Source organism: Ranitomeya variabilis, chromosome 1 (assembly GCF_051348905.1).
Source record: "Ranitomeya variabilis isolate aRanVar5 chromosome 1, aRanVar5.hap1, whole genome shotgun sequence".
NCBI classification, from domain to species: Eukaryota; Metazoa; Chordata; class Amphibia; order Anura; family Dendrobatidae; genus Ranitomeya; species Ranitomeya variabilis.
In genome coordinates, this window is record NC_135232.1 from 994,813,179 (window position 1) to 994,832,174 (window position 18,996).

An 18,996-nucleotide genomic window follows, 5' to 3' on the forward strand; every position below is an offset into this window, starting at 1 on the left:
CTGTGTCTTTATTTACCATATAATCATAAAATTAGTAATGGAGAGGTGTCTTATAGACACCTCCCCATTACTAAGCCATGGGATTGATGTCACCTTACAATACATAGGTGACAGCAACCCCACAAATATGAACCCCACTTTCCACCGCTACAGGGCAAGTAGGAAGAGGCGGGAAAGCACCAAAATTGGTGCATCTAATAGTTGTGCCTTTTCTGGGCAGCTGCGGGCTGCTGTTTTTAGGCTGGGGGGCCTATATCAATGGCCCCTTACCAGCCTGACAATACCAGCCCCCAGCTGTGAGCTTTAGCAAGGCTAGTTGTCAAAAATAGGGGAGACTCCATGCCGTTTTTTAAAATTATTTATTTAAATAATTAGAAAAACAGCATGGAGACCCCTCTATTCTTGATAACCAAGCTTGCTGAAGAAGTTCTCAGCTGTGAGCTTTGCCAGGCTGGTAATAGACAACAGAGGGAACCTACGCCGGGTTTTTTATTAATTTAATTAGCTATAGCGCAGGCGGCGGGTGAGGAATACCTCCATCATCTGCTCCAACTGTCACTGTTCTTAGTGGCAGCAGGCGTAGGTTGATGGGAGTAATAGTCCCAAAAGACCCCACCTGCTGTCTTCGTTCTGACTTTAACCCCTTCATGACCCCTGTTTTTTTCGGTTTTGCGTTTTCGTTTTTCGCTCCCCTCCTTCCCAGAGCCATAACTTTTTTATTTTTCCTTCAATATGGCCATGAGAGGGCTTATTTTTTTGCAGGACAAGTTGTACTTTTGAAGAAATCATTGGTTTTAGCATGTCGTGTACTAGAAAATGGGAAAAAATTCCAAGTGCGGTGAAATTGGCAAAAAAGTGCAATCCCACACTTGTTTTTTTGTTTGGCTTTTTTACTAGGTTCACTAAATGCTAAAACTGACTGCCATTTTGATTCTCCGGGTCATTACCAGTTCATAGACACCAAAAATGTCTAGGTTATTTTTGATCTAAATGGTAAAAAAAAAATTCCAAACTTTGCTGAAAAAAAATAAAAAATTGCACAATTTTCCAATACCCGTAGCGTATCCATTTTTCATCATCTGGGGTCAGCTGAGGGCTTATTTTTTGCGTGCTGAGCTGACATTTTTAATGATACCAGTTTGGTGCAGATATGTTCCTTTTGATCGCCCGTTATTGCATTTTAATGCAATGTCATGGCGACCAAATAAACTTAATTCTGGCATATCGAATGTTTTTCTAGCTACGCCGTTTAGTGATCAGGTCAATCCTTTTTTTATTGATAGATCGGGCAAATCTGAATGCGGAATTACCAAATATGTGTATGTTTGATTTTATTTATATTGTTTTAATTTGAATGGGGCGGTGATTTAAACTTTTATATATTTTTTTTTTTTTTCATATTTTTTAAAGCATTTTTTTTTTTACTTTTGCCATGCTTCAATAGCCTCCATGAGAGGCTAGAAGCTGACACAAGTTGATCGGCTCTGCTACATAGGAGCGAAGCTCAGATCGCTCCTATGTAGCAGAATTACAGGCTTGCTATGAGCGCCGACCACAAGGTGGCCCTCATAGCAATCCAGCATCAACAACAATATAGGTCTCAACGAGACCTCTGGTTGTTATGCCGACGCATCGCTGACCCCCAATCACATGACAGAAGTCAGCGATGTGCTCATTTCCGGCCCAGTGGCTGGAAAGGCTAGTTAAATGCCGCTGTCAGCGTTTGACAGCGGCATTTCACTAGTTAATAGTGGCAGGTGGATCGCAATTCCACCCGCAGCTATTGCGGGCACATGTCAGCTGTACAAAACAGCTGACATGTCCCGGCTTTGATGCGGGCTCACCCCCGGAGCCCGCATCAAAGCAGGGAATCTGACCTCGGACATACTATGCCGTCCGAGGTCAGAAAGGGGTTAATATAACTTACATCATTCTCCCCTGCTCGCGCCGATTGCAGGCAAAGAAGGGGATAATGATGAGAACCGTCTTCAGCACCCGCCGTCGGGGAACAGAGCTTACTGTTGCACTTTTTCCCTGCTGGCCATCTGTGTAGTACTGATGCGGCACACGGGCGGCACACGGTTGCCACACTTGTGCCGCAAGTATTACTCACAACACACGGACACGGATATCTAGGGTACCAGTTTTTCCGGTACTCAAAATATCAGGACATGTGAAAGAGGCCTAACATCTATATTTGCCACTTAAGAGAGAAAGAGAACTTGAACTCTAGCCCCACCTATTGGAAGAAGCAATCAAAGTCACTATAAGTGACCAGGGGCCAGTGTTATGTATCCTATGTAATTAGATCCCACAGTTAGTGCACATGTGTAGTGTTGTAAACCCAGAAGTAAAACCTTCAATTCCGGCACTCACTAAGAGCGCACGTCACAGAGAAATCTACAAATGACATTGGAGACATGAACACTTTAGGTGTTTTGAAACCATCATGGAAAGCTAAACTGTGGAACTTTGAACCGGCGGACATTTTTGTGAAGTAAAATCTAAAATCACTGCACTATACATATCACCATATTTTCAAAGATATATTCCATATCAGCAAGTAAAAAGACAGAAAATTGAGAATAACAATAAGTATGAGTCCAATGAAAAAGACCCTATTCAGGGGCATCATAGGAAAATAAAATTCTAGTACTAATAAAAACAATATCCTAAAAAAAAAGTGAGATGCAGAAGTGAATACAAAAAATCCAATTGTTCCAAGAGAGGACAAAATGTAAAGTGAAGAAAAACTAATGATAATAGTGGAAAAACAGAAAAGGGGTAATAAAAAGTGAAACAAAAAGTGCATATTCATGTTTCATAGTACATTAGTTGATGCAGTGAATATCAACCATTAATGGTTACTACTAACTATATTGAAATGTATGTGTGCATGTTGTAGTAGAGAACTAAAGTTAACTATGTTATTTCTCTCCAGGTTGTGACAAGGACGTCTTGATTGATATTCTTACCCAACGCAGCAGTGCACAAAGAATTATGATCGCAGAGGCCTTTGGGAGTTTGTATGGCAAGGTATAAAATATCTAAATTTCTGGTATTTGCAGAGAATGATCTGTCGTTTTATAGTCTTTCATTATTGTGTTATATCTATTGATTTACTACTAGTGTTGAGCATTCCGATACCGCAAGTATCGGGTATCGGCGGATATTTGCGGTATCAGAATTCCGATACCGAGTTCCGATACTTTTGTGGTATCGGGAATCGGTATCGGGATCGATAATAATGTGTAAAATAAAGAATTAAAATAAAAAATATGGATATACTCACCTCTCCGGAGGCCCCTGCACCTTACCGCTGTTAACCGGCAGCCTGCTTTGCTTAAAATGAGCGCGTTTAGGACCTTCCATGACGTCACGGTTTCTGATTGGTTGCGGGCCGCTCATGTGACCGCCACGCGACCAATCACAAGCCACGACGTCATTCTCAGGCCCTAAACTCCTCATTCTAGGAATTTAGGACCTGAGAATGACGTCGCGGCTTGTGATTGGTCGCGTGGCGGTCACATGAGCGGCACACGACCAATCAGAAGCCGTGACGTCATGGAAGGTCCTGAACGCGCTCATTTTAAGCAAAGCAGGCTGCCGGTTAGCAGCTGTAAGGTGCAGGGGCCTCCGGACGGGTGAGTATATCAATATTTTTTATTTTAATTCTTTATTTTACACATTAATATGGATCCCAGGGCCTGAAGGAGAGTTTCCTCTCCTTCAGACCCTGGGATCCATCAGGATACCTTCTGATACTTGGTGTCCCATTGACTTGTATTGGTATCGGGTATCGGTATCGGCGATATCCGATACTTTTCGGGTATCGTCCGATACTATCCGATACCGATACTTTCAAGTATCGGACGGTATCGCTCAACACTATTTACTGCACATGATAAACATCTGACCAGCTATCTGCATGTAAAGGACAATTATTTTTTAATGTTAAATAGATTGCTCTACATAATAAATAATAATAATTTTTATTTATATAGCGCCAACATATTCCGCAGCGCTTTACAAATTATAGAGGGGATTTGTACAGACAAAAGACATTACAGCATAACAGAAATCACAGTTCAAAATAGATACCAAGAGGAATGAGGGCCCTGCTCGCAAGCTTACAATCTATGAGGAAAAGAGGAGACACGAGAGGTGGATGGTAACAATTGCTTTCATTGTTCGGACATTCATGTAAAGCTGCATGAACCAGTTATCAGCCTAGATATGTAGCCGTACAGACACAGAGGGCTAATAAATGCATAAAGTGTATGAGAACATAATGCGAGGAACCTGATTATGGTTTAAGTTTTTTGAATGGGCCACACAGGGATATGTTGTGAAATTGGATTTTGGGCTCCCCCGGTGGCCACTGGTGGAATTGAACTTGTGTGCATCATCCCCTCTGTTCACCTGTTCCCATCAGGATGTGGGAGTCGCTATTTAACCTTGCTCCTCTGTCACTTCCATGCCGGTCAACATTGTAATCAGAAGCCTTTCTGTGCATGTTCCTGCTACCAGACAACTTCCAGCTAAGTCGGACTTTTGTCCTTGTTTGTTTTTTGCATTTTGTTCCAGTTCACGGCTGCAGTTTCGTTTCTGTGTCTGGAAAGCTCTTGTGATCTGAAATTGCCACTCTGATGTTATGAGTTAATACTAGAGTCTTAAAGTAATTTCAGGATGGTGTATTGATAGGGTTTTCAGCTGACCATGAAAGTACCCTTTCTGTCTTCCGGCTATCTAGTAAGCGGACCTCGATTTTGCTAAACCTATTTTCATACTACGTTTGTCATTTTCATCTTAAATCACCGCCAATATATGTGGGGGCCTCTGTCTGCCTTTCGGGGAAATTTCTCTAGAGGTGAGCCAGGACTATATTTTCCTCTGCCAGGATTAGTTAGTCCTCCGGCCGGCGCTGGGCGTCTAGGGATAAAACGCAGGCTACACTACCCGGCTACTGTTAGTTGTGCGGCAGGTTTAGTTCATGGTCAGTTTAAGTTTCCATCCTTCCAAGAGCTAGTTCCTATGTATGCTGGGCTATGTTCTCTTGCCATTGAGAACCATAACAGTTTGACCGGCCCACAAAGGGTTAAATCAATTGGCACTTTTCAGTCTAAGTTTATTCTATCTGTGACCCTGATTTGTTCTTTATCATCTATTACCGCGGATGCCTATGTTGACTCTGGCGCCGCTTTGAGTCTTATGGATTGGTCCTTTGCCAAACGCTGTGGGTATGATTTAGAGCCTCTTGAAACTCCTATACCTCTGAAGGGGATTGACTCCACCCCATTGGCTAGTAATAAACCACAATACTGGACACAAGTAACTATGCGAATTAATCCGGATCATCAGGAGATTATTCGCTTTCTTGTGCTGTATAATCTACATGATGTGTTGGTGCTTGGATTGCCATGGCTGCAATCTCATAACCCAGTCCTCGACTGGAACGCTATGTCTGTGTTAAGCTGGGGATGTAAGGGGATGCATGGGGACGTACCTTTGGTTTCCATTTCGTCATCTATTCCCTCTGAGATTCCTGAATTCTTGTCTGACTATCGTGACGTTTTTGAAGAACCTAAGCTTGGTTCATTACCTCCGCACCGGGAGTGCGATTGTGCCATAGATTTGATTCCGGGTAGTAAATACCCTAAGGGTCGTTTATTTAATCTGTCTGTGCCTGAACATGCTGCTATGCGAGAATATATAAAGGAGTCCTTGGAAAAGGGACATATTCGTCCTTCGTCATCTCCCTTAGGAGCCGGTTTTTTCTTTGTGTCTAAGAAAGATGGCTCTTTGAGGCCGTGTATTGATTATCGGCTTTTGAATAAAATCACGGTTAAATATCAATATCCGTTGCCACTGCTGACTGATTTGTTTGCTCGCATAAAGGGGGCCAAGTGGTTCTCTAAGATAGATCTCCGTGGGGCGTATAATTTGGTGCGAATTAAGCAGGGGGATGAGTGGAAAACCGCATTTAATACGCCCGAGGGCCACTTTGAGTATTTGGTGATGCCTTTTGGCCTTTCAAATGCCCCTTCAGTCTTTCAGTCCTTTATGCATGACATTTTCCGTGATTATTTGGATAAATTTATGATCGTGTATCTGGATGATATTCTGATTTTTTCGGATGACTGGGACTCTCATGTCCAGCAGGTCAGGAGGGTTTTTCAGGTTTTGCGGTCTAATTCCTTGTGTGTGAAGGGTTCTAAGTGCGTTTTTGGGGTTCAAAAGATTTCCTTCTTGGGATACATTTTTTCCCCCTCTTCCATCGAGATGGATCCTGTCAAGGTTCGGGCTATTTGTGATTGGACGCAACCCTCTTCTCTTAAGAGTCTTCAGAAATTTTTGGGCTTTGCTAACTTTTATCGTCGATTTATTGCTGGTTTTTCTGATGTTGTTAAACCATTGACTGATTTGACTAAGAAGGGTGCTGATGTTGCTGATTGGTCCCCTGCTGCTGTGGAGGCCTTTCGGGAGCTTAAGCGCCGCTTTTCTTCCGCCCCTGTGTTGCGTCAGCCTGATGTTGCTCTTCCTTTTCAGGTTGAGGTCGACGCTTCTGAAATCGGAGCTGGGGCGGTTTTGTCGCAAAGAAGTTCCGACTGCTCCGTGATGAAACCTTGTGCTTTTTTTTCTCGTAAATTTTCGCCCGCCGAGCGGAATTATGATATTGGGAATCGGGAGCTTTTGGCCATGAAGTGGGCTTTTGAGGAGTGGCGTCTTTGGCTTGAGGGGGCTAGACATCAGGTGGTGGTATTGACCGACCACAAAAATTTAATTTATCTTGAGTCCGCCAGACGCCTGAATCCTAGACAGGCGCGCTGGTCGTTGTTTTTCTCTCGGTTTAATTTTGTGGTGTCATACCTACCGGGTTCTAAGAATGTTAAGGCGGATGCCCTTTCTAGGAGTTTTGAGCCTGACTCCCCTGGTAATTCTGAACCTACAGGTATCCTTAAGGATGGAGTGATATTGTCTGCCGTTTCTCCGGACCTGCGGCGGGCCTTGCAGGATTTTCAGGCGGATAGACCTGATCGTTGCCCACCTGGTAGACTGTTTGTTCCTGATGATTGGACCAGTAAAGTCATTTCTGAGGTTCATTCTTCTGCGTTGGCAGGTCATCCTGGAATCTTTGGTACCAGGGATTTGGTGGCAAGGTCCTTCTGGTGGCCTTCCCTGTCACGAGATGTACGAGGCTTTGTGCAGTCTTGTGACGTTTGTGCTCGGGCCAAGCCTTGTTGTTCTCGGGCTAGTGGATTGTTGTTGCCCTTGCCTATCCCGAAGAGGCCTTGGACGCACATCTCGATGGATTTTATTTCGGATCTTCCTGTTTCTCAGAAGATGTCTGTCATCTGGGTGGTGTGTGACCGTTTCTCTAAGATGGTCCATTTGGTTCCCCTGCCTAAGTTGCCTTCTTCTTCCGAGTTGGTTCCTCTGTTTTTTCAAAATGTGGTTCGTTTGCATGGTATTCCGGAGAATATCGTTTCTGACAGAGGAACCCAATTCGTGTCTAGATTTTGGCGGGCATTCTGTGCTAGGATGGGCATAGATTTGTCTTTCTCGTCTGCTTTCCATCCTCAGACTAATGGCCAGACCGAGCGGACGAATCAGACTTTGGAGACATATTTGAGGTGTTTTGTGTCTGCAGATCAGGATGATTGGGTTGCTTTTTTGCCTTTAGCGGAGTTTGCCCTCAATAATCGGGCCAGCTCTGCCACCTTGGTGTCTCCTTTTTTCTGTAATTCGGGGTTTCATCCTCGATTTTCCTCCGGTCAGGTGGAATCTTCGGATTGTCCTGGAGTGGATGCTGTGGTGGAGAGGTTGCATCAGATTTGGGGGCAGGTGGTGGACAATTTGAAGTTGTCCCAGGAGAAGACTCAGCTTTTTGCCAACCGCCGGCGTCGGGTTGGTCCTCGGCTTTGTGTCGGGGACTTGGTGTGGTTGTCTTCTCGTTTTGTCCCTATGAGGGTTTCTTCTCCTAAGTTTAAGCCTCGGTTCATCGGCCCGTACAAGATATTGGAGATTCTTAACCCTGTGTCCTTCCATTTGGACCTCCCTGCATCTTTTTCTATTCATAATGTTTTTCATCGGTCATTGTTGCGCAGGTATGAGGTACCGGTTGTGCCTTCCGTTGAGCCTCCTGCTCCGGTGTTGGTTGAGGGCGAGTTGGAGTACGTTGTGGAAAAAATCTTGGACTCCCGTGTTTCCAGACGGAAACTCCAGTATCTGGTCAAATGGAAGGGATACGGTCAGGAGGATAATTCTTGGGTGACTGCCTCTGATGTTCATGCCTCCGATCTGGTCCGTGCCTTTCATAGGGCTCATCCTGATCGCCCTGGTGGTTCTGGTGAGGGTTCGGTGCCCCCTCCTTGAGGGGGGGGTACTGTTGTGAAATTGGATTTTGGGCTCCCCCGGTGGCCACTGGTGGAATTGAACTTGTGTGCATCATCCCCTCTGTTCACCTGTTCCCATCAGGATGTGGGAGTCACTATTTAACCTTGCTCCTCTGTCACTTCCATGCCGGTCAACATTGTAATCAGAAGCCTTTCTGTGCATGTTCCTGCTACCAGACAACTTCCAGCTAAGTCGGACTTTTGTCCTTGTTTGTTTTTTGCATTTTGTTCCAGTTCACAGCTGCAGTTTCGTTTCTGTGTCTGGAAAGCTCTTGTGATCTGAAATTGCCACTCTGATGTTATGAGTTAATACTAGAGTCTTAAAGTAATTTCAGGATGGTGTATTGATAGGGTTTTCAGCTGACCATGAAAGTACCCTTTCTGTCTTCCGGCTATCTAGTAAGCGGACCTCGATTTTGCTAAACCTATTTTCATACTACGTTTGTCATTTTCATCTTAAATCACCGCCAATATATGTGGGGGCCTCTGTCTGCCTTTCGGGGAAATTTCTCTAGAGGTGAGCCAGGACTATATTTTCCTCTGCCAGGATTAGTTAGTCCTCCGGCCGGCGCTGGGCGTCTAGGGATAAAACGCAGGCTACGCTACCCGGCTACTGTTAGTTGTGCGGCAGGTTTAGTTCATGGTCAGTTTAAGTTTCCATCCTTCCAAGAGCTAGTTCCTATGTATGCTGGGCTATGTTCTCTTGCCATTGAGAACCATAACAGGGATAGTTAGATTAATGCGTTGAGACAGTATACAGTACAGTACAGTATTACACTGAAAAAAATAAAAGAACTGTTGGAGTACACAACAGCTGCAGGCTTATGGCCCGGCTGAATGGAGCATATATCAGTCATGCTCACTGCCTTTCCATTCATTCTAGCACAAACGGCGAACATCAACCAAGTGCCTCGCTCGGCAATTCCCAGAGCTCCCATTCCTAAACTAAATGTTCAGTCCTGATAAAATAATAAAGCCTATACACACTTCCTGTGCCAGCTCCATTCCCATGGTGTTGGCACTCGAGGTCCCAAGGCTGTGATGCGGTGGAATGACATGTGATACCCAATCAGCAATGGCGTCACTTTCTGCACCTTTGGACAAACTGAAAATGAAGCCCTGCAGCCCTGGCTTCCTCTTCAAGTTCAATTCGTATGAAAGTGGAGACAGTGACCCCATCGCTGATTGGGTGCTGGCGGCACAACTCGCAACACTGTATCACAGCCCCGGGAAGAGCGAGTGCTAACACCGCAGGAGCAGAGACGGCACGGGAGTTGAGTATAGGCTTATTATTTTATTAGAATGAACATTTAGTTTAAAAGAAGGGGTTGTCTTAGTAGTGAACAACCCCTTTAACCCCTTTCTGACATCGGGCGTAATAATATGCCGATGTCGGACACCCTCCGTTTGATACAGACTCTAGAGGTAAGCGCACATCATTTCCAGGAGAAGTCAGGTGTTTTGAACAGCTGACATGTGCCGCTAACGACCGCAGGAGGAATAGCGATCCACCCGCCGCTGTTATCCCGTTAAATGCCCCTGTCAAAGTCTGACAGGGGCATTTAACACGTACTTCCGGCAAGCGTGCCGGAAATCCTGCCCATCGGCGCCCGTGTCACATGACCACGGGTCGCCAATGGGTTGGCATGACAACCAGAAGTCTCCTGCAGACCTCTATGGTTGTCATTGCCAGATTGCTATGAGCGCTGCCTGGTGGTCGGCACTCATAGCAAGTCAGCGATTTCACTACATATAGGTGATCTGATCATCGCCTGTATGAGGCAGAGCCGATCAAGTTATGGCAGCTTCTAGTTTCCCATGGAGGCTATTGAGGCATGCCAAAAGTATGTTTTTGAAAATATTTTACCAATTAAAAAATAAAAGTTCAAATCACCCTCCTTTTGCCCCATTCAAAATAAAACAATAAAAAAAATCAAATATACACATATTTGGTATCAGCGCATTCAGAATTGCCCGATCTATTAACATAAAAAAAGAATTAATGCGCTCGCTAAACGGCGTAACGAGAAAAATTTCAAAACACCAGAATTACGCTGTTTTGGTATCTGCAACATTGCATTAAAATGCAATAACGGGCAATCAAAATAATGTCAGCTCAGCACGCAAAAAATAAGCCCTTACCCAACCCACAATTACGAAAAATGGAGACGGGCTACGGGTATCGGAAAATTGTGCAGTTTTATTTTTATTTTTTTAACAAACTTTGGAATTTTTTTTCACCGCTTAGATAAAATAGAACGTAGACATGTTTGGTGTCTGTGAACTCGTAACGACCTGGAAAATCATAATGGCAGGTCAGTTTAAGCATTTATTGAACATAGTAAAAAAGCAAAACAAAAAAACAATTGTGGGATTGCACTTTTTTTTGCAATTTCACTTGGAATTTTTTTCCCGTTTTCCAGTACACGATATGTTAAAACCAATGATGTCGTTCAAAAGTACAACTCGTCCCGCAAAAAATCAAGCCGTCACAAGTCAATATTGACAAAAAATAAAAAAAGTTATAGCTCTGGGAAGAAGGGGAGCAAAAATTGAAAATGCAAAATCAAAAATACCTCTGGTCATGAAGGGGTCAACAATAAATGAAACAGTATTGCGCATGAGCGACCTCCACTCCATTTAGTCCTGTCCTCTGTATTGGCAGTGGCCATGATGGTTGAACTCCAGCAATTGGAAGGTAGATAATGGTGGCTGTGTGTCCAAAGTAAAACAGTTCATTCTCACACAACATCTGAGTGCTGACAATTCTCCTGAAATCTGCAACAGGCACAAGGGTCATAAGTGAACAATTGACAAAAGTGAATTCTATGAATATACGTAGTTGCCCGTTCATTTAAGCTAACATTGCATTGAGGGCTATTTCCACCTAAAAAAAACCATATTTGTTATTTCTCTATTCCAACATTGATAACAGGAAATCTGGCCCGTGTTGCTGCTGCTTTCTTGACACATCAGCCTTATATCATAGACTTGATAATTTGTAGATTTGAGTTGAAGAGCATTTAAAAGTCAGGTACTACTGTGTAATTGTCACCAAAAGTGCTGTATAGAAAATGGCAACTGAAGGACTTATATTTAGTATTCTTGTTTCAGCAACTAAATATTCTTTATATAATAAAAAAAATAAAGGGATTATTCCATTCTACACTCCCTGACAGAACTTATGTCGCTTATCCATGTTATGTAAATAAAAGCTTATAACCTGACGTTAAACTCATCTATTGGTTGTATAAATTATTCTTTTGAAAGCTGAAACCCTCCGAAATGTGGTTTAGGTTAAGAAAATAAATTGGCATCATGCAGAAATATTGATCAGTTAATGGACACAGAATGGTCAGATTTTGGCAAGACAAAAGTTTTGTCGCCCACAGAGAGTAATGTGATATTCAAACAGATAATTAACTTAACATACAAATATATGTTGCATAACATTGGTGAATGAAGGTGTGGTGCTATTAGAGTCATATTTAATATTTTGTGTGACTTCCATGAGCTTGAAGGACTGCATCCATGCGGTTCAACAATGATTCATACAATTTATTAATGAAGTCATCAGGAATAGCAAAGAATGCAGTCTTACATGCCTCCTAGAGTTCATCTAGATTCTTTGGTTTTGTCTTCCAAGCTTCCTCTTTCATCCTACAAAAAAAAATGCTCAATGATGTTCATGTCTGGCTTGCCAGTCCTTGAGCACCTTAATCTTTTTTGCCTGGAGTAACTTTGTTGTAGAGATGGGTGTATGAGATGGAGAACCATCCTGCTGCAGAATTGGACCCCTTTAGTGATTTGGAATATAATAGGTAGCTAATACTTCTTATTTTAGGCTATTGATATTGCCTTCCACCTTGCATATGTTTCGCACACCCCCATACTGAATGTAACCCCAGACCATGATCTTTCCACCACCAAATGTAACTGTTTTCTGGGTGTATTTTGGATCCATACGGACTCCAGTAGGTCTCCTGCAGTATTTGCGGCGGCTGTGGTGTAATTCTATTGAAGACTCGTCAGAGAAATCCACCTTCTGACACTTTTCCAGCATCCATCTCTTTAGCAGGCTATGAGACTTTGCAAATACCACATGGTTTTTTATTTGCCTTTTGTTTAGTGCTGGCTTCTGGGCACTAATTCAACCATGGAGGCCATTTTGAGACATAATCCTACAAACTGGTCTAGTTGACACAGGGGCTTGAGGTGACAAGGCCTGTTGGAGCTCTGCTGCAGTGGATGAGGGGCTTGCTTTGGATTTTCTATCCAACAAACGTTCCTCCTGAGTAGTTGTCTTGCGGGGTCTGCCGGACCTGGGCTTGTCAAACACATCTCCAGTCTCTTCAAATCTTTTTTAATTCTTTGTACTTGACACTGAGACACATTAAAGGTGCCAGCCACCTCTGCAGTGGATCTGGTCTTCGGCCTCTTGATAATCCAGGCTTTGGTCACAGGGTGGATTTTTGGTATGTTGTCAGAGCTCAAGTTGCAGTTCAAGTGAAGGTCTGGGGTGCTGGGTTTCTTTTTATACACACACACTAATTAACTGATCATTTACTGAGCACAGGTGAGGATGTAAACTAGGATTGGGTGCCTTATATGACCAGGCGACAAAACTTTTATCTTGCCAAAATCTGACCATTCTGTGTCCATTAAATGATCAATATTTCTGCATTGATGCCAATTTATTTTCTTAACCTAAACCACATTTCGGAGGGTTTCAGCTTTCAAAAGAATAAGTTGTACAACCAATAGATGAATTTAACGTCAAGTTATTAGCTTTTATTTACATAACATGGATAAGCGACATAACTTCTGTCAGGGACTGTAAATCAATATCAGATTGGCGGAGGGCTGATTCCCAGTTTACCTAAAGGGGACCATTTGTATTTGACCACAAATAGTAACCATGACCGAGATGCAGCTTCACATCGTCTTGGCACTTCACATGAAAATCTCGTCCCAGTCCCAATGGGCTGCTCGTGTAGGGTATATCAAAATCACGTGTAGCCCACAGGCCTCTGTTGTTTCTAGGCCTCCATCTTCTGGAGCTGCCACACATAACTCAGAGAACAGACAGTTTGTATTACTCAACAACAGTTTACTGGACAGTTCAAGTTCATCAGATTGTAAGAAGCAGCATTGGGCACAACCTTTCTTGTTCCCTGTTTCCTTATCCCAATATGTTTCCTTAAAACAGTCTGTTTCCACCATTCTTAGCCATTCCTGCTGGATTATCCCTACATCAGCTATTCCTGTCTGCCACAGGGATTTCCTGTCCAGTCCCACAGTGCACCCAGGATCTGCTACCTTCCTTTCTTGCGGTTCCGTGTCCATCGTCCCCTGTACATCAGAGGATAAGGCACTCCTCTCAGTACCAGTATTGAGCCCTGAGCTCCAGAATGCAGGAATGTCCACAAGGGAGTGTAGTAAGGCCTACCATTGTTATGAACGATAGTTCATAGCTGCCACCAGCAGCGCACTGCACTTGAACTTGATCTTGGTTACTGAACTTCCTATCTGACTAACTATCAAGAAGTAGTCTGCTTCATACTAGCATTATCAACATTCCATTGTAGGTTAGTCCCAAACATTAACTATACCTTATCCTATGTCCCCACCTAACTACAGTTACTGTCAAATATCAGTATGTTTTAAGTCTTTTGTCCTAAATCCTAATCTGGATCTTACCCTATGCTGTACACTACAATATCCGTCTATTCACAATATACATGTTACACGAATGTATCACCTCTATATAACTCATGCTCAATATATTATCAAGATACACCTCACTCAATAACATCCAATAATACTTTACATTATTTATGCATTATAATCCCTTATATTATTTAGCGCATGGTAGCAACACATTTCACATTCTGTACATTATACATACAATTGTGCTCAAAAGTTTACATATCCTGGCAGAATTTTTGCTTTCTTGGCTTTTTTTCAGAGAATATGAATGATAACACCAAAACTTTTTCTCCACTCATGGTTAGTGGTTGGGTGACGCCATTTATTGTCAAACTACTGTGTTTTCTCTTTTTAAATCATAATGACAGCCCAAACATCCAAATGATCCTGATCAAAAGTTCAGTTCACATACCCCATTTCTTAATACTGTGTATTGCCCCCTCTAACATCAATGACAGCTTGAAGTCTTTTATGGTAGTTGTGGATGAGGTTCTCTATTTTCTTACATGGTAAAGCTGCCCACTCTTCTTGGCAAAAAGCCTCCAGTTCCAGTAAATTCCTGGGCTGTCTAGCATGAACTGCACGCTTGAGATCTCCCCAGAGTGTGCCAATAATAAATTTTTTCAGGTTGTTTTTATTCAGTTATTTGAAAATTGTGCCCGCTGCGCCTGTGCAGTAGCTGCTATTGGTGTCTGCTGCTGTGACCAGATAGCTGCTACTGCGCTAGTGGTGCCATCTCCCAAGATGGCGCCACCCACGCCTGCACAGTAGCAGCTCAGAGATAGATAATTTATATAAATTATATAAATGTATTTGCAATTTGCAGTGAGAAATAAGTATTTGATTCCCTACGAACAATTAAGAGTTCTAGCTCCTACAGACCAGTTAGACGCTCCTAATCAACTTGTTACCTGCATTAAAGACAAGTGTCTTAGGCTGGTTTCACATTTGCGGTTGTGTCCGCAGCTTTTATGCCGCATTTTTCCACTTGCGTCGTGTATTCCTATCTTTAACATTAGGGACGCAGGTGCCTGCGATTGGATGCATTTAGCCGCGTTTTACAATGCATGCCTCATTTCATTGCCTGCGGCTTGGCACGGTAAACGCTACATGTTGTAATTTCAGAAGCGTGAATTTGCGGTTGTTAGCGGAATGAATGCGGCGAAAAAACGCATTTCAGTCTATGAGAATGCATGCATTCGCAAGCACATGCTTTTGTTTACGTTTGTGAACGCATGCGTTTTACCACAGGAAAAACTATCTAGACACTGATTAGCCACCCCCCACATACAAACTGATAAAAGGAGGGAGTGGGCATTGGCAGTCCACAACTTTGCAGACTGGGAAGCAGATCAGACGCTGGAAAGAACCTGGGAGGAATCAACACTTTGGACAATGTGAGTATCAAAGCCAATGTCTGTATTATCTTTTTTCTCTCTCTATATGTCCTAATAATTTCTGTCTTTTTATTCTTGCTGCATGTATCAGAATGTCATCATTGTCTTCTTCTGAGGAGCGTCTTGGGCCTGACAAGGTGGAAATGACAGTGAAGTGAGTACTCACCTCTTCGGATTGGTAAGTATTCTCTGTCACATCTACACGTGACACATTTTTTTTTCTTTTTCAGAACAGTTCTTCAACTGCGGCAGAGGCCGAGCAGGAGCAGCGTGTGTGGCAAGGCAGCGTGTAAGTATACCTGACTGACTGTACTCTGTTTATTGTATTCTGACTTTACTATTCTTGACTGTTCATTTCTTTACTTTGCTCTTTCTTTACCTTTTTCTTCTTGACTCCTTGTTTTTTTCTTAACTTTGAATATTCTTGCCTCTTTTCTGTCTCTGTTGTTTTCTTTCTTTTCCTTATGATAATGTCTCAAACATTAAATGAATGTATTTATTTATTTTCTAGGTTCCAGAAAGGGATGGGGACCTGATTGACAATGACATCCTCATCTTCCTGGTCCATAAGCGAGTCCCGTTGTGGGACACCCGGGTTCCGCAGCACTCGGACAACGTGACGATCCGGCGACTATGGAATGTGGTGGCCCAAGAAATGTGGGATGGCTGGGACAATGCCCCGGCTCGGGTCCGCAAGGCATTTTGTAAGTATTGCATGTGATGCAGCAGTGACCTTGGCCGGGATCACACAATTGTGTGTGATGAGAGAAACTCCTGAGAGTTTCTCTGATCACACACAGTTGTGTGATCCCGGCCAAAAGTGAATTGTCTAACCATGTTTTTTTTAAACAGTGCTCAAAGTCAGAACACGTTGGCATTCGATGAAGGATTGCTTCAACAAGGACCTTCGTCAAGAGAGCCGGGTTCCCAGTGGTTCTGGAGCAATGATCAGAAAATATAAGCATCACCGCATGCTGGCATTTTTGAGACCGGTCCTTGCTCAGAGTGCGTAAGTATTTTTGTCTTGTATTGGATTGTGTTGTATTGCCTAATCTGCATTTTTCAATTCCACAGGAGTTGGCGCTTTTACTATTATAAATGTTTTGTACTAATGTTTTTTTTTTGTTCACAGCACCTGGAGCAGCACTCTTGACCCTGGTTCTGGAGCGGTCCTTCATCAAACAGCCATGGACCCATCCCAGCCATCCAGCAGCGCAGCAGCAAGTGGGCTTGCAAAACAGACTGGAGACCAGAAAGCTGGTCCATCAGGTGTTCCCCTGTCCCAGTCCTCTGCCTCTTGGGCTCTTCCCGGCAGCAGCAGAGGGCCTCGGGCAGGTCACTCATGCCCGAGTTTTTGCACTTGAGCTCGATCTTTCATGATGGACTCAAGGCGATGGCATACAGACTGGATAGTGGCTTAAACCATATGAATACACTTATCCAGGATGTCACCAGAAGCCTTGACCAAGTGAAAGCCGACCTCCAGAGGCCAGCACATCATTTTTTTAATCAAATAGAAAAGGGAATGTCGGAACACCTTACTCCTGATCTCCAGCTTAGTGTCATGCAGGCCTGCAATGCTGCTTACGTACAGGCTATGCAACAGGCTCGGTATTTTCAGCAGCCAGTGGTGGCATTTCCACCTGTGCCAACACTGTCACGCTTGACCTCAATGCCGAGCTCTGCTGCATACCACTGCACGGCCACCACCATTCCAAGCACTGCCAGACACCACTACAGCGCCACCACCATGCCGAGTGCGGTTGGACAGCCCACCTCCACCACCATGCCAACTGCTGCTCCTGCTTGGACATCCTCCACTGCCACCACCATGCAGCGGCAGCACCCAGATCAGGACAGGTCAGCCACCATCACCAGGTTCCAGCTGCAGCAGCTGCAGCCTGACCCTGCCATGGCTTTCACCACCACCAGGATGCAGCAGCAGCACCCGGACCCTGGCATGGCCTTCACCACCCCCACCATGCAGCAGCAGCCGGACCCCGGCATGACCTTCACCACCACCACCATGCAGCAGCAGCCGGACCCTGGCATGGCCTTCACAACCACCACCACCACCATGCAGCAGCACCAGCACACGGACCATGACAGGTCAGCCACCATGACCGGGCCACAAGAACTGAGCCCACCAAGGCTCCCCAGACTGCAGCGCCGATCCCAAAAAGGGAAAAAGAAAAAGATGCGGACTATCGCTATCCCTCCCTTCTCACCTCCCAATGTGTCTGTGATGTCAGGTTTGTCCCCCCTCCCAGTGTCTCTGTGCCTTCCCATGCTTCTAGCACCATCCCTGAACTCCCTGACCCCACTAGTTTAATTGCTCCTTCTCCTGCAACCCCTGTGTCGTCTTCAGCCAGGCCTCACCTCTACACACCTCCCAGTTCCGTCACTCTACCCCAAGCCAGCGCTGTTAATTTTTTTTTTAAGAAATGTTAATGCTTTTTGCCCCAATACTGTTCGGTTATTTGTGTATTTCGCCAACACACACCATGCGCCGAATAAAAACACTGCGCCGTACACTTTGTTTTTTTGCACCTCATAGCTCCAGGAGTTATTAAGTAGAACACTGCAGCTTTTTGTGTTTAATATGGATCTATGAGTTGCCAAAAACTAATATTACTTGTATTGTCTCCATAATCTCTTCAGTCTGCTTAATCTATGTGACGCAGACTGAAAAGACAATGGTGGTAATACAAAACAGATCTATACTCAACAGGTCATGTGTCATAAATAGTGAGTTCATGATGCACAAATCTCTGCATCTTGAACTCATTATTTATGACACATGACCTGATGACTAGAGAACTGCCTTGTATAACCTCCATTTTCTCTTCAGTCTACGTAATCTATTTCACACAAACTGAAGAGACAATGAAAGTCATACAAGGCATATCTATACTCACCTGGACAGATGTCAGAAATAGGGAATTCATGAGGCTGGGTTTTGTGCATTATGAAGTCATTATTTCTCACACATGAACTGGTGAGTATAGATCTGCTTTGTATTATACCTCCATCGTCTCTTCAGTCTGTGTCCAATAGATACTGCAGAAGAGACTCAGGATGTAATGACATCAAGTACCTTTCCACTAACAACATAAGTGGTTTTTAGAGGAGAGACATAGGAGACTTGGTACAGGGATCAAAACACGTTGTTTATTAGCAAAAAATATTAGTAACATTTAAAACATAACTGGTACAGACCCAGACCCAACACCACATTTTACACAATATTATCTTGCCATGCCACACGTCCGATGTCAGAAACAAAATAGGCAGCAAATTGGTTCAGCATGTGGGCAACTTCAACAGTTGACCGCAGAGGGTGATGCTGGTAATCTGGCAATAGGTTTGCAACTGGTTCATCCAGTTCAATGTTGGGTAGCTCCTTAGCCATTATGTAATTGTGGAGAACGACACAGGCTTTGAAAACCTCATTGACTGTCTCCATTTTTAGATTAATGGCTGTCCCAAGAATG

General features: G+C 43.8%; 1 protein-coding gene across 2 annotated transcripts in view; it reads left to right on the forward strand.

Moving 5' to 3' along the window:
- Positions 1 to 18,996, forward strand: part of ANXA10 (annexin A10) — a 169,343-nt gene that overhangs the window by 76,687 nt on the left and 73,660 nt on the right. For both annotated transcript variants that reach the window (XM_077279471.1, XM_077279472.1), the window contains exon 3: positions 2,942 to 3,036. In XM_077279471.1, coding sequence (XP_077135586.1) covers positions 2,942 to 3,036 — 95 coding nt within the window. The remainder of the gene's footprint in view (positions 1 to 2,941; positions 3,037 to 18,996) is intronic.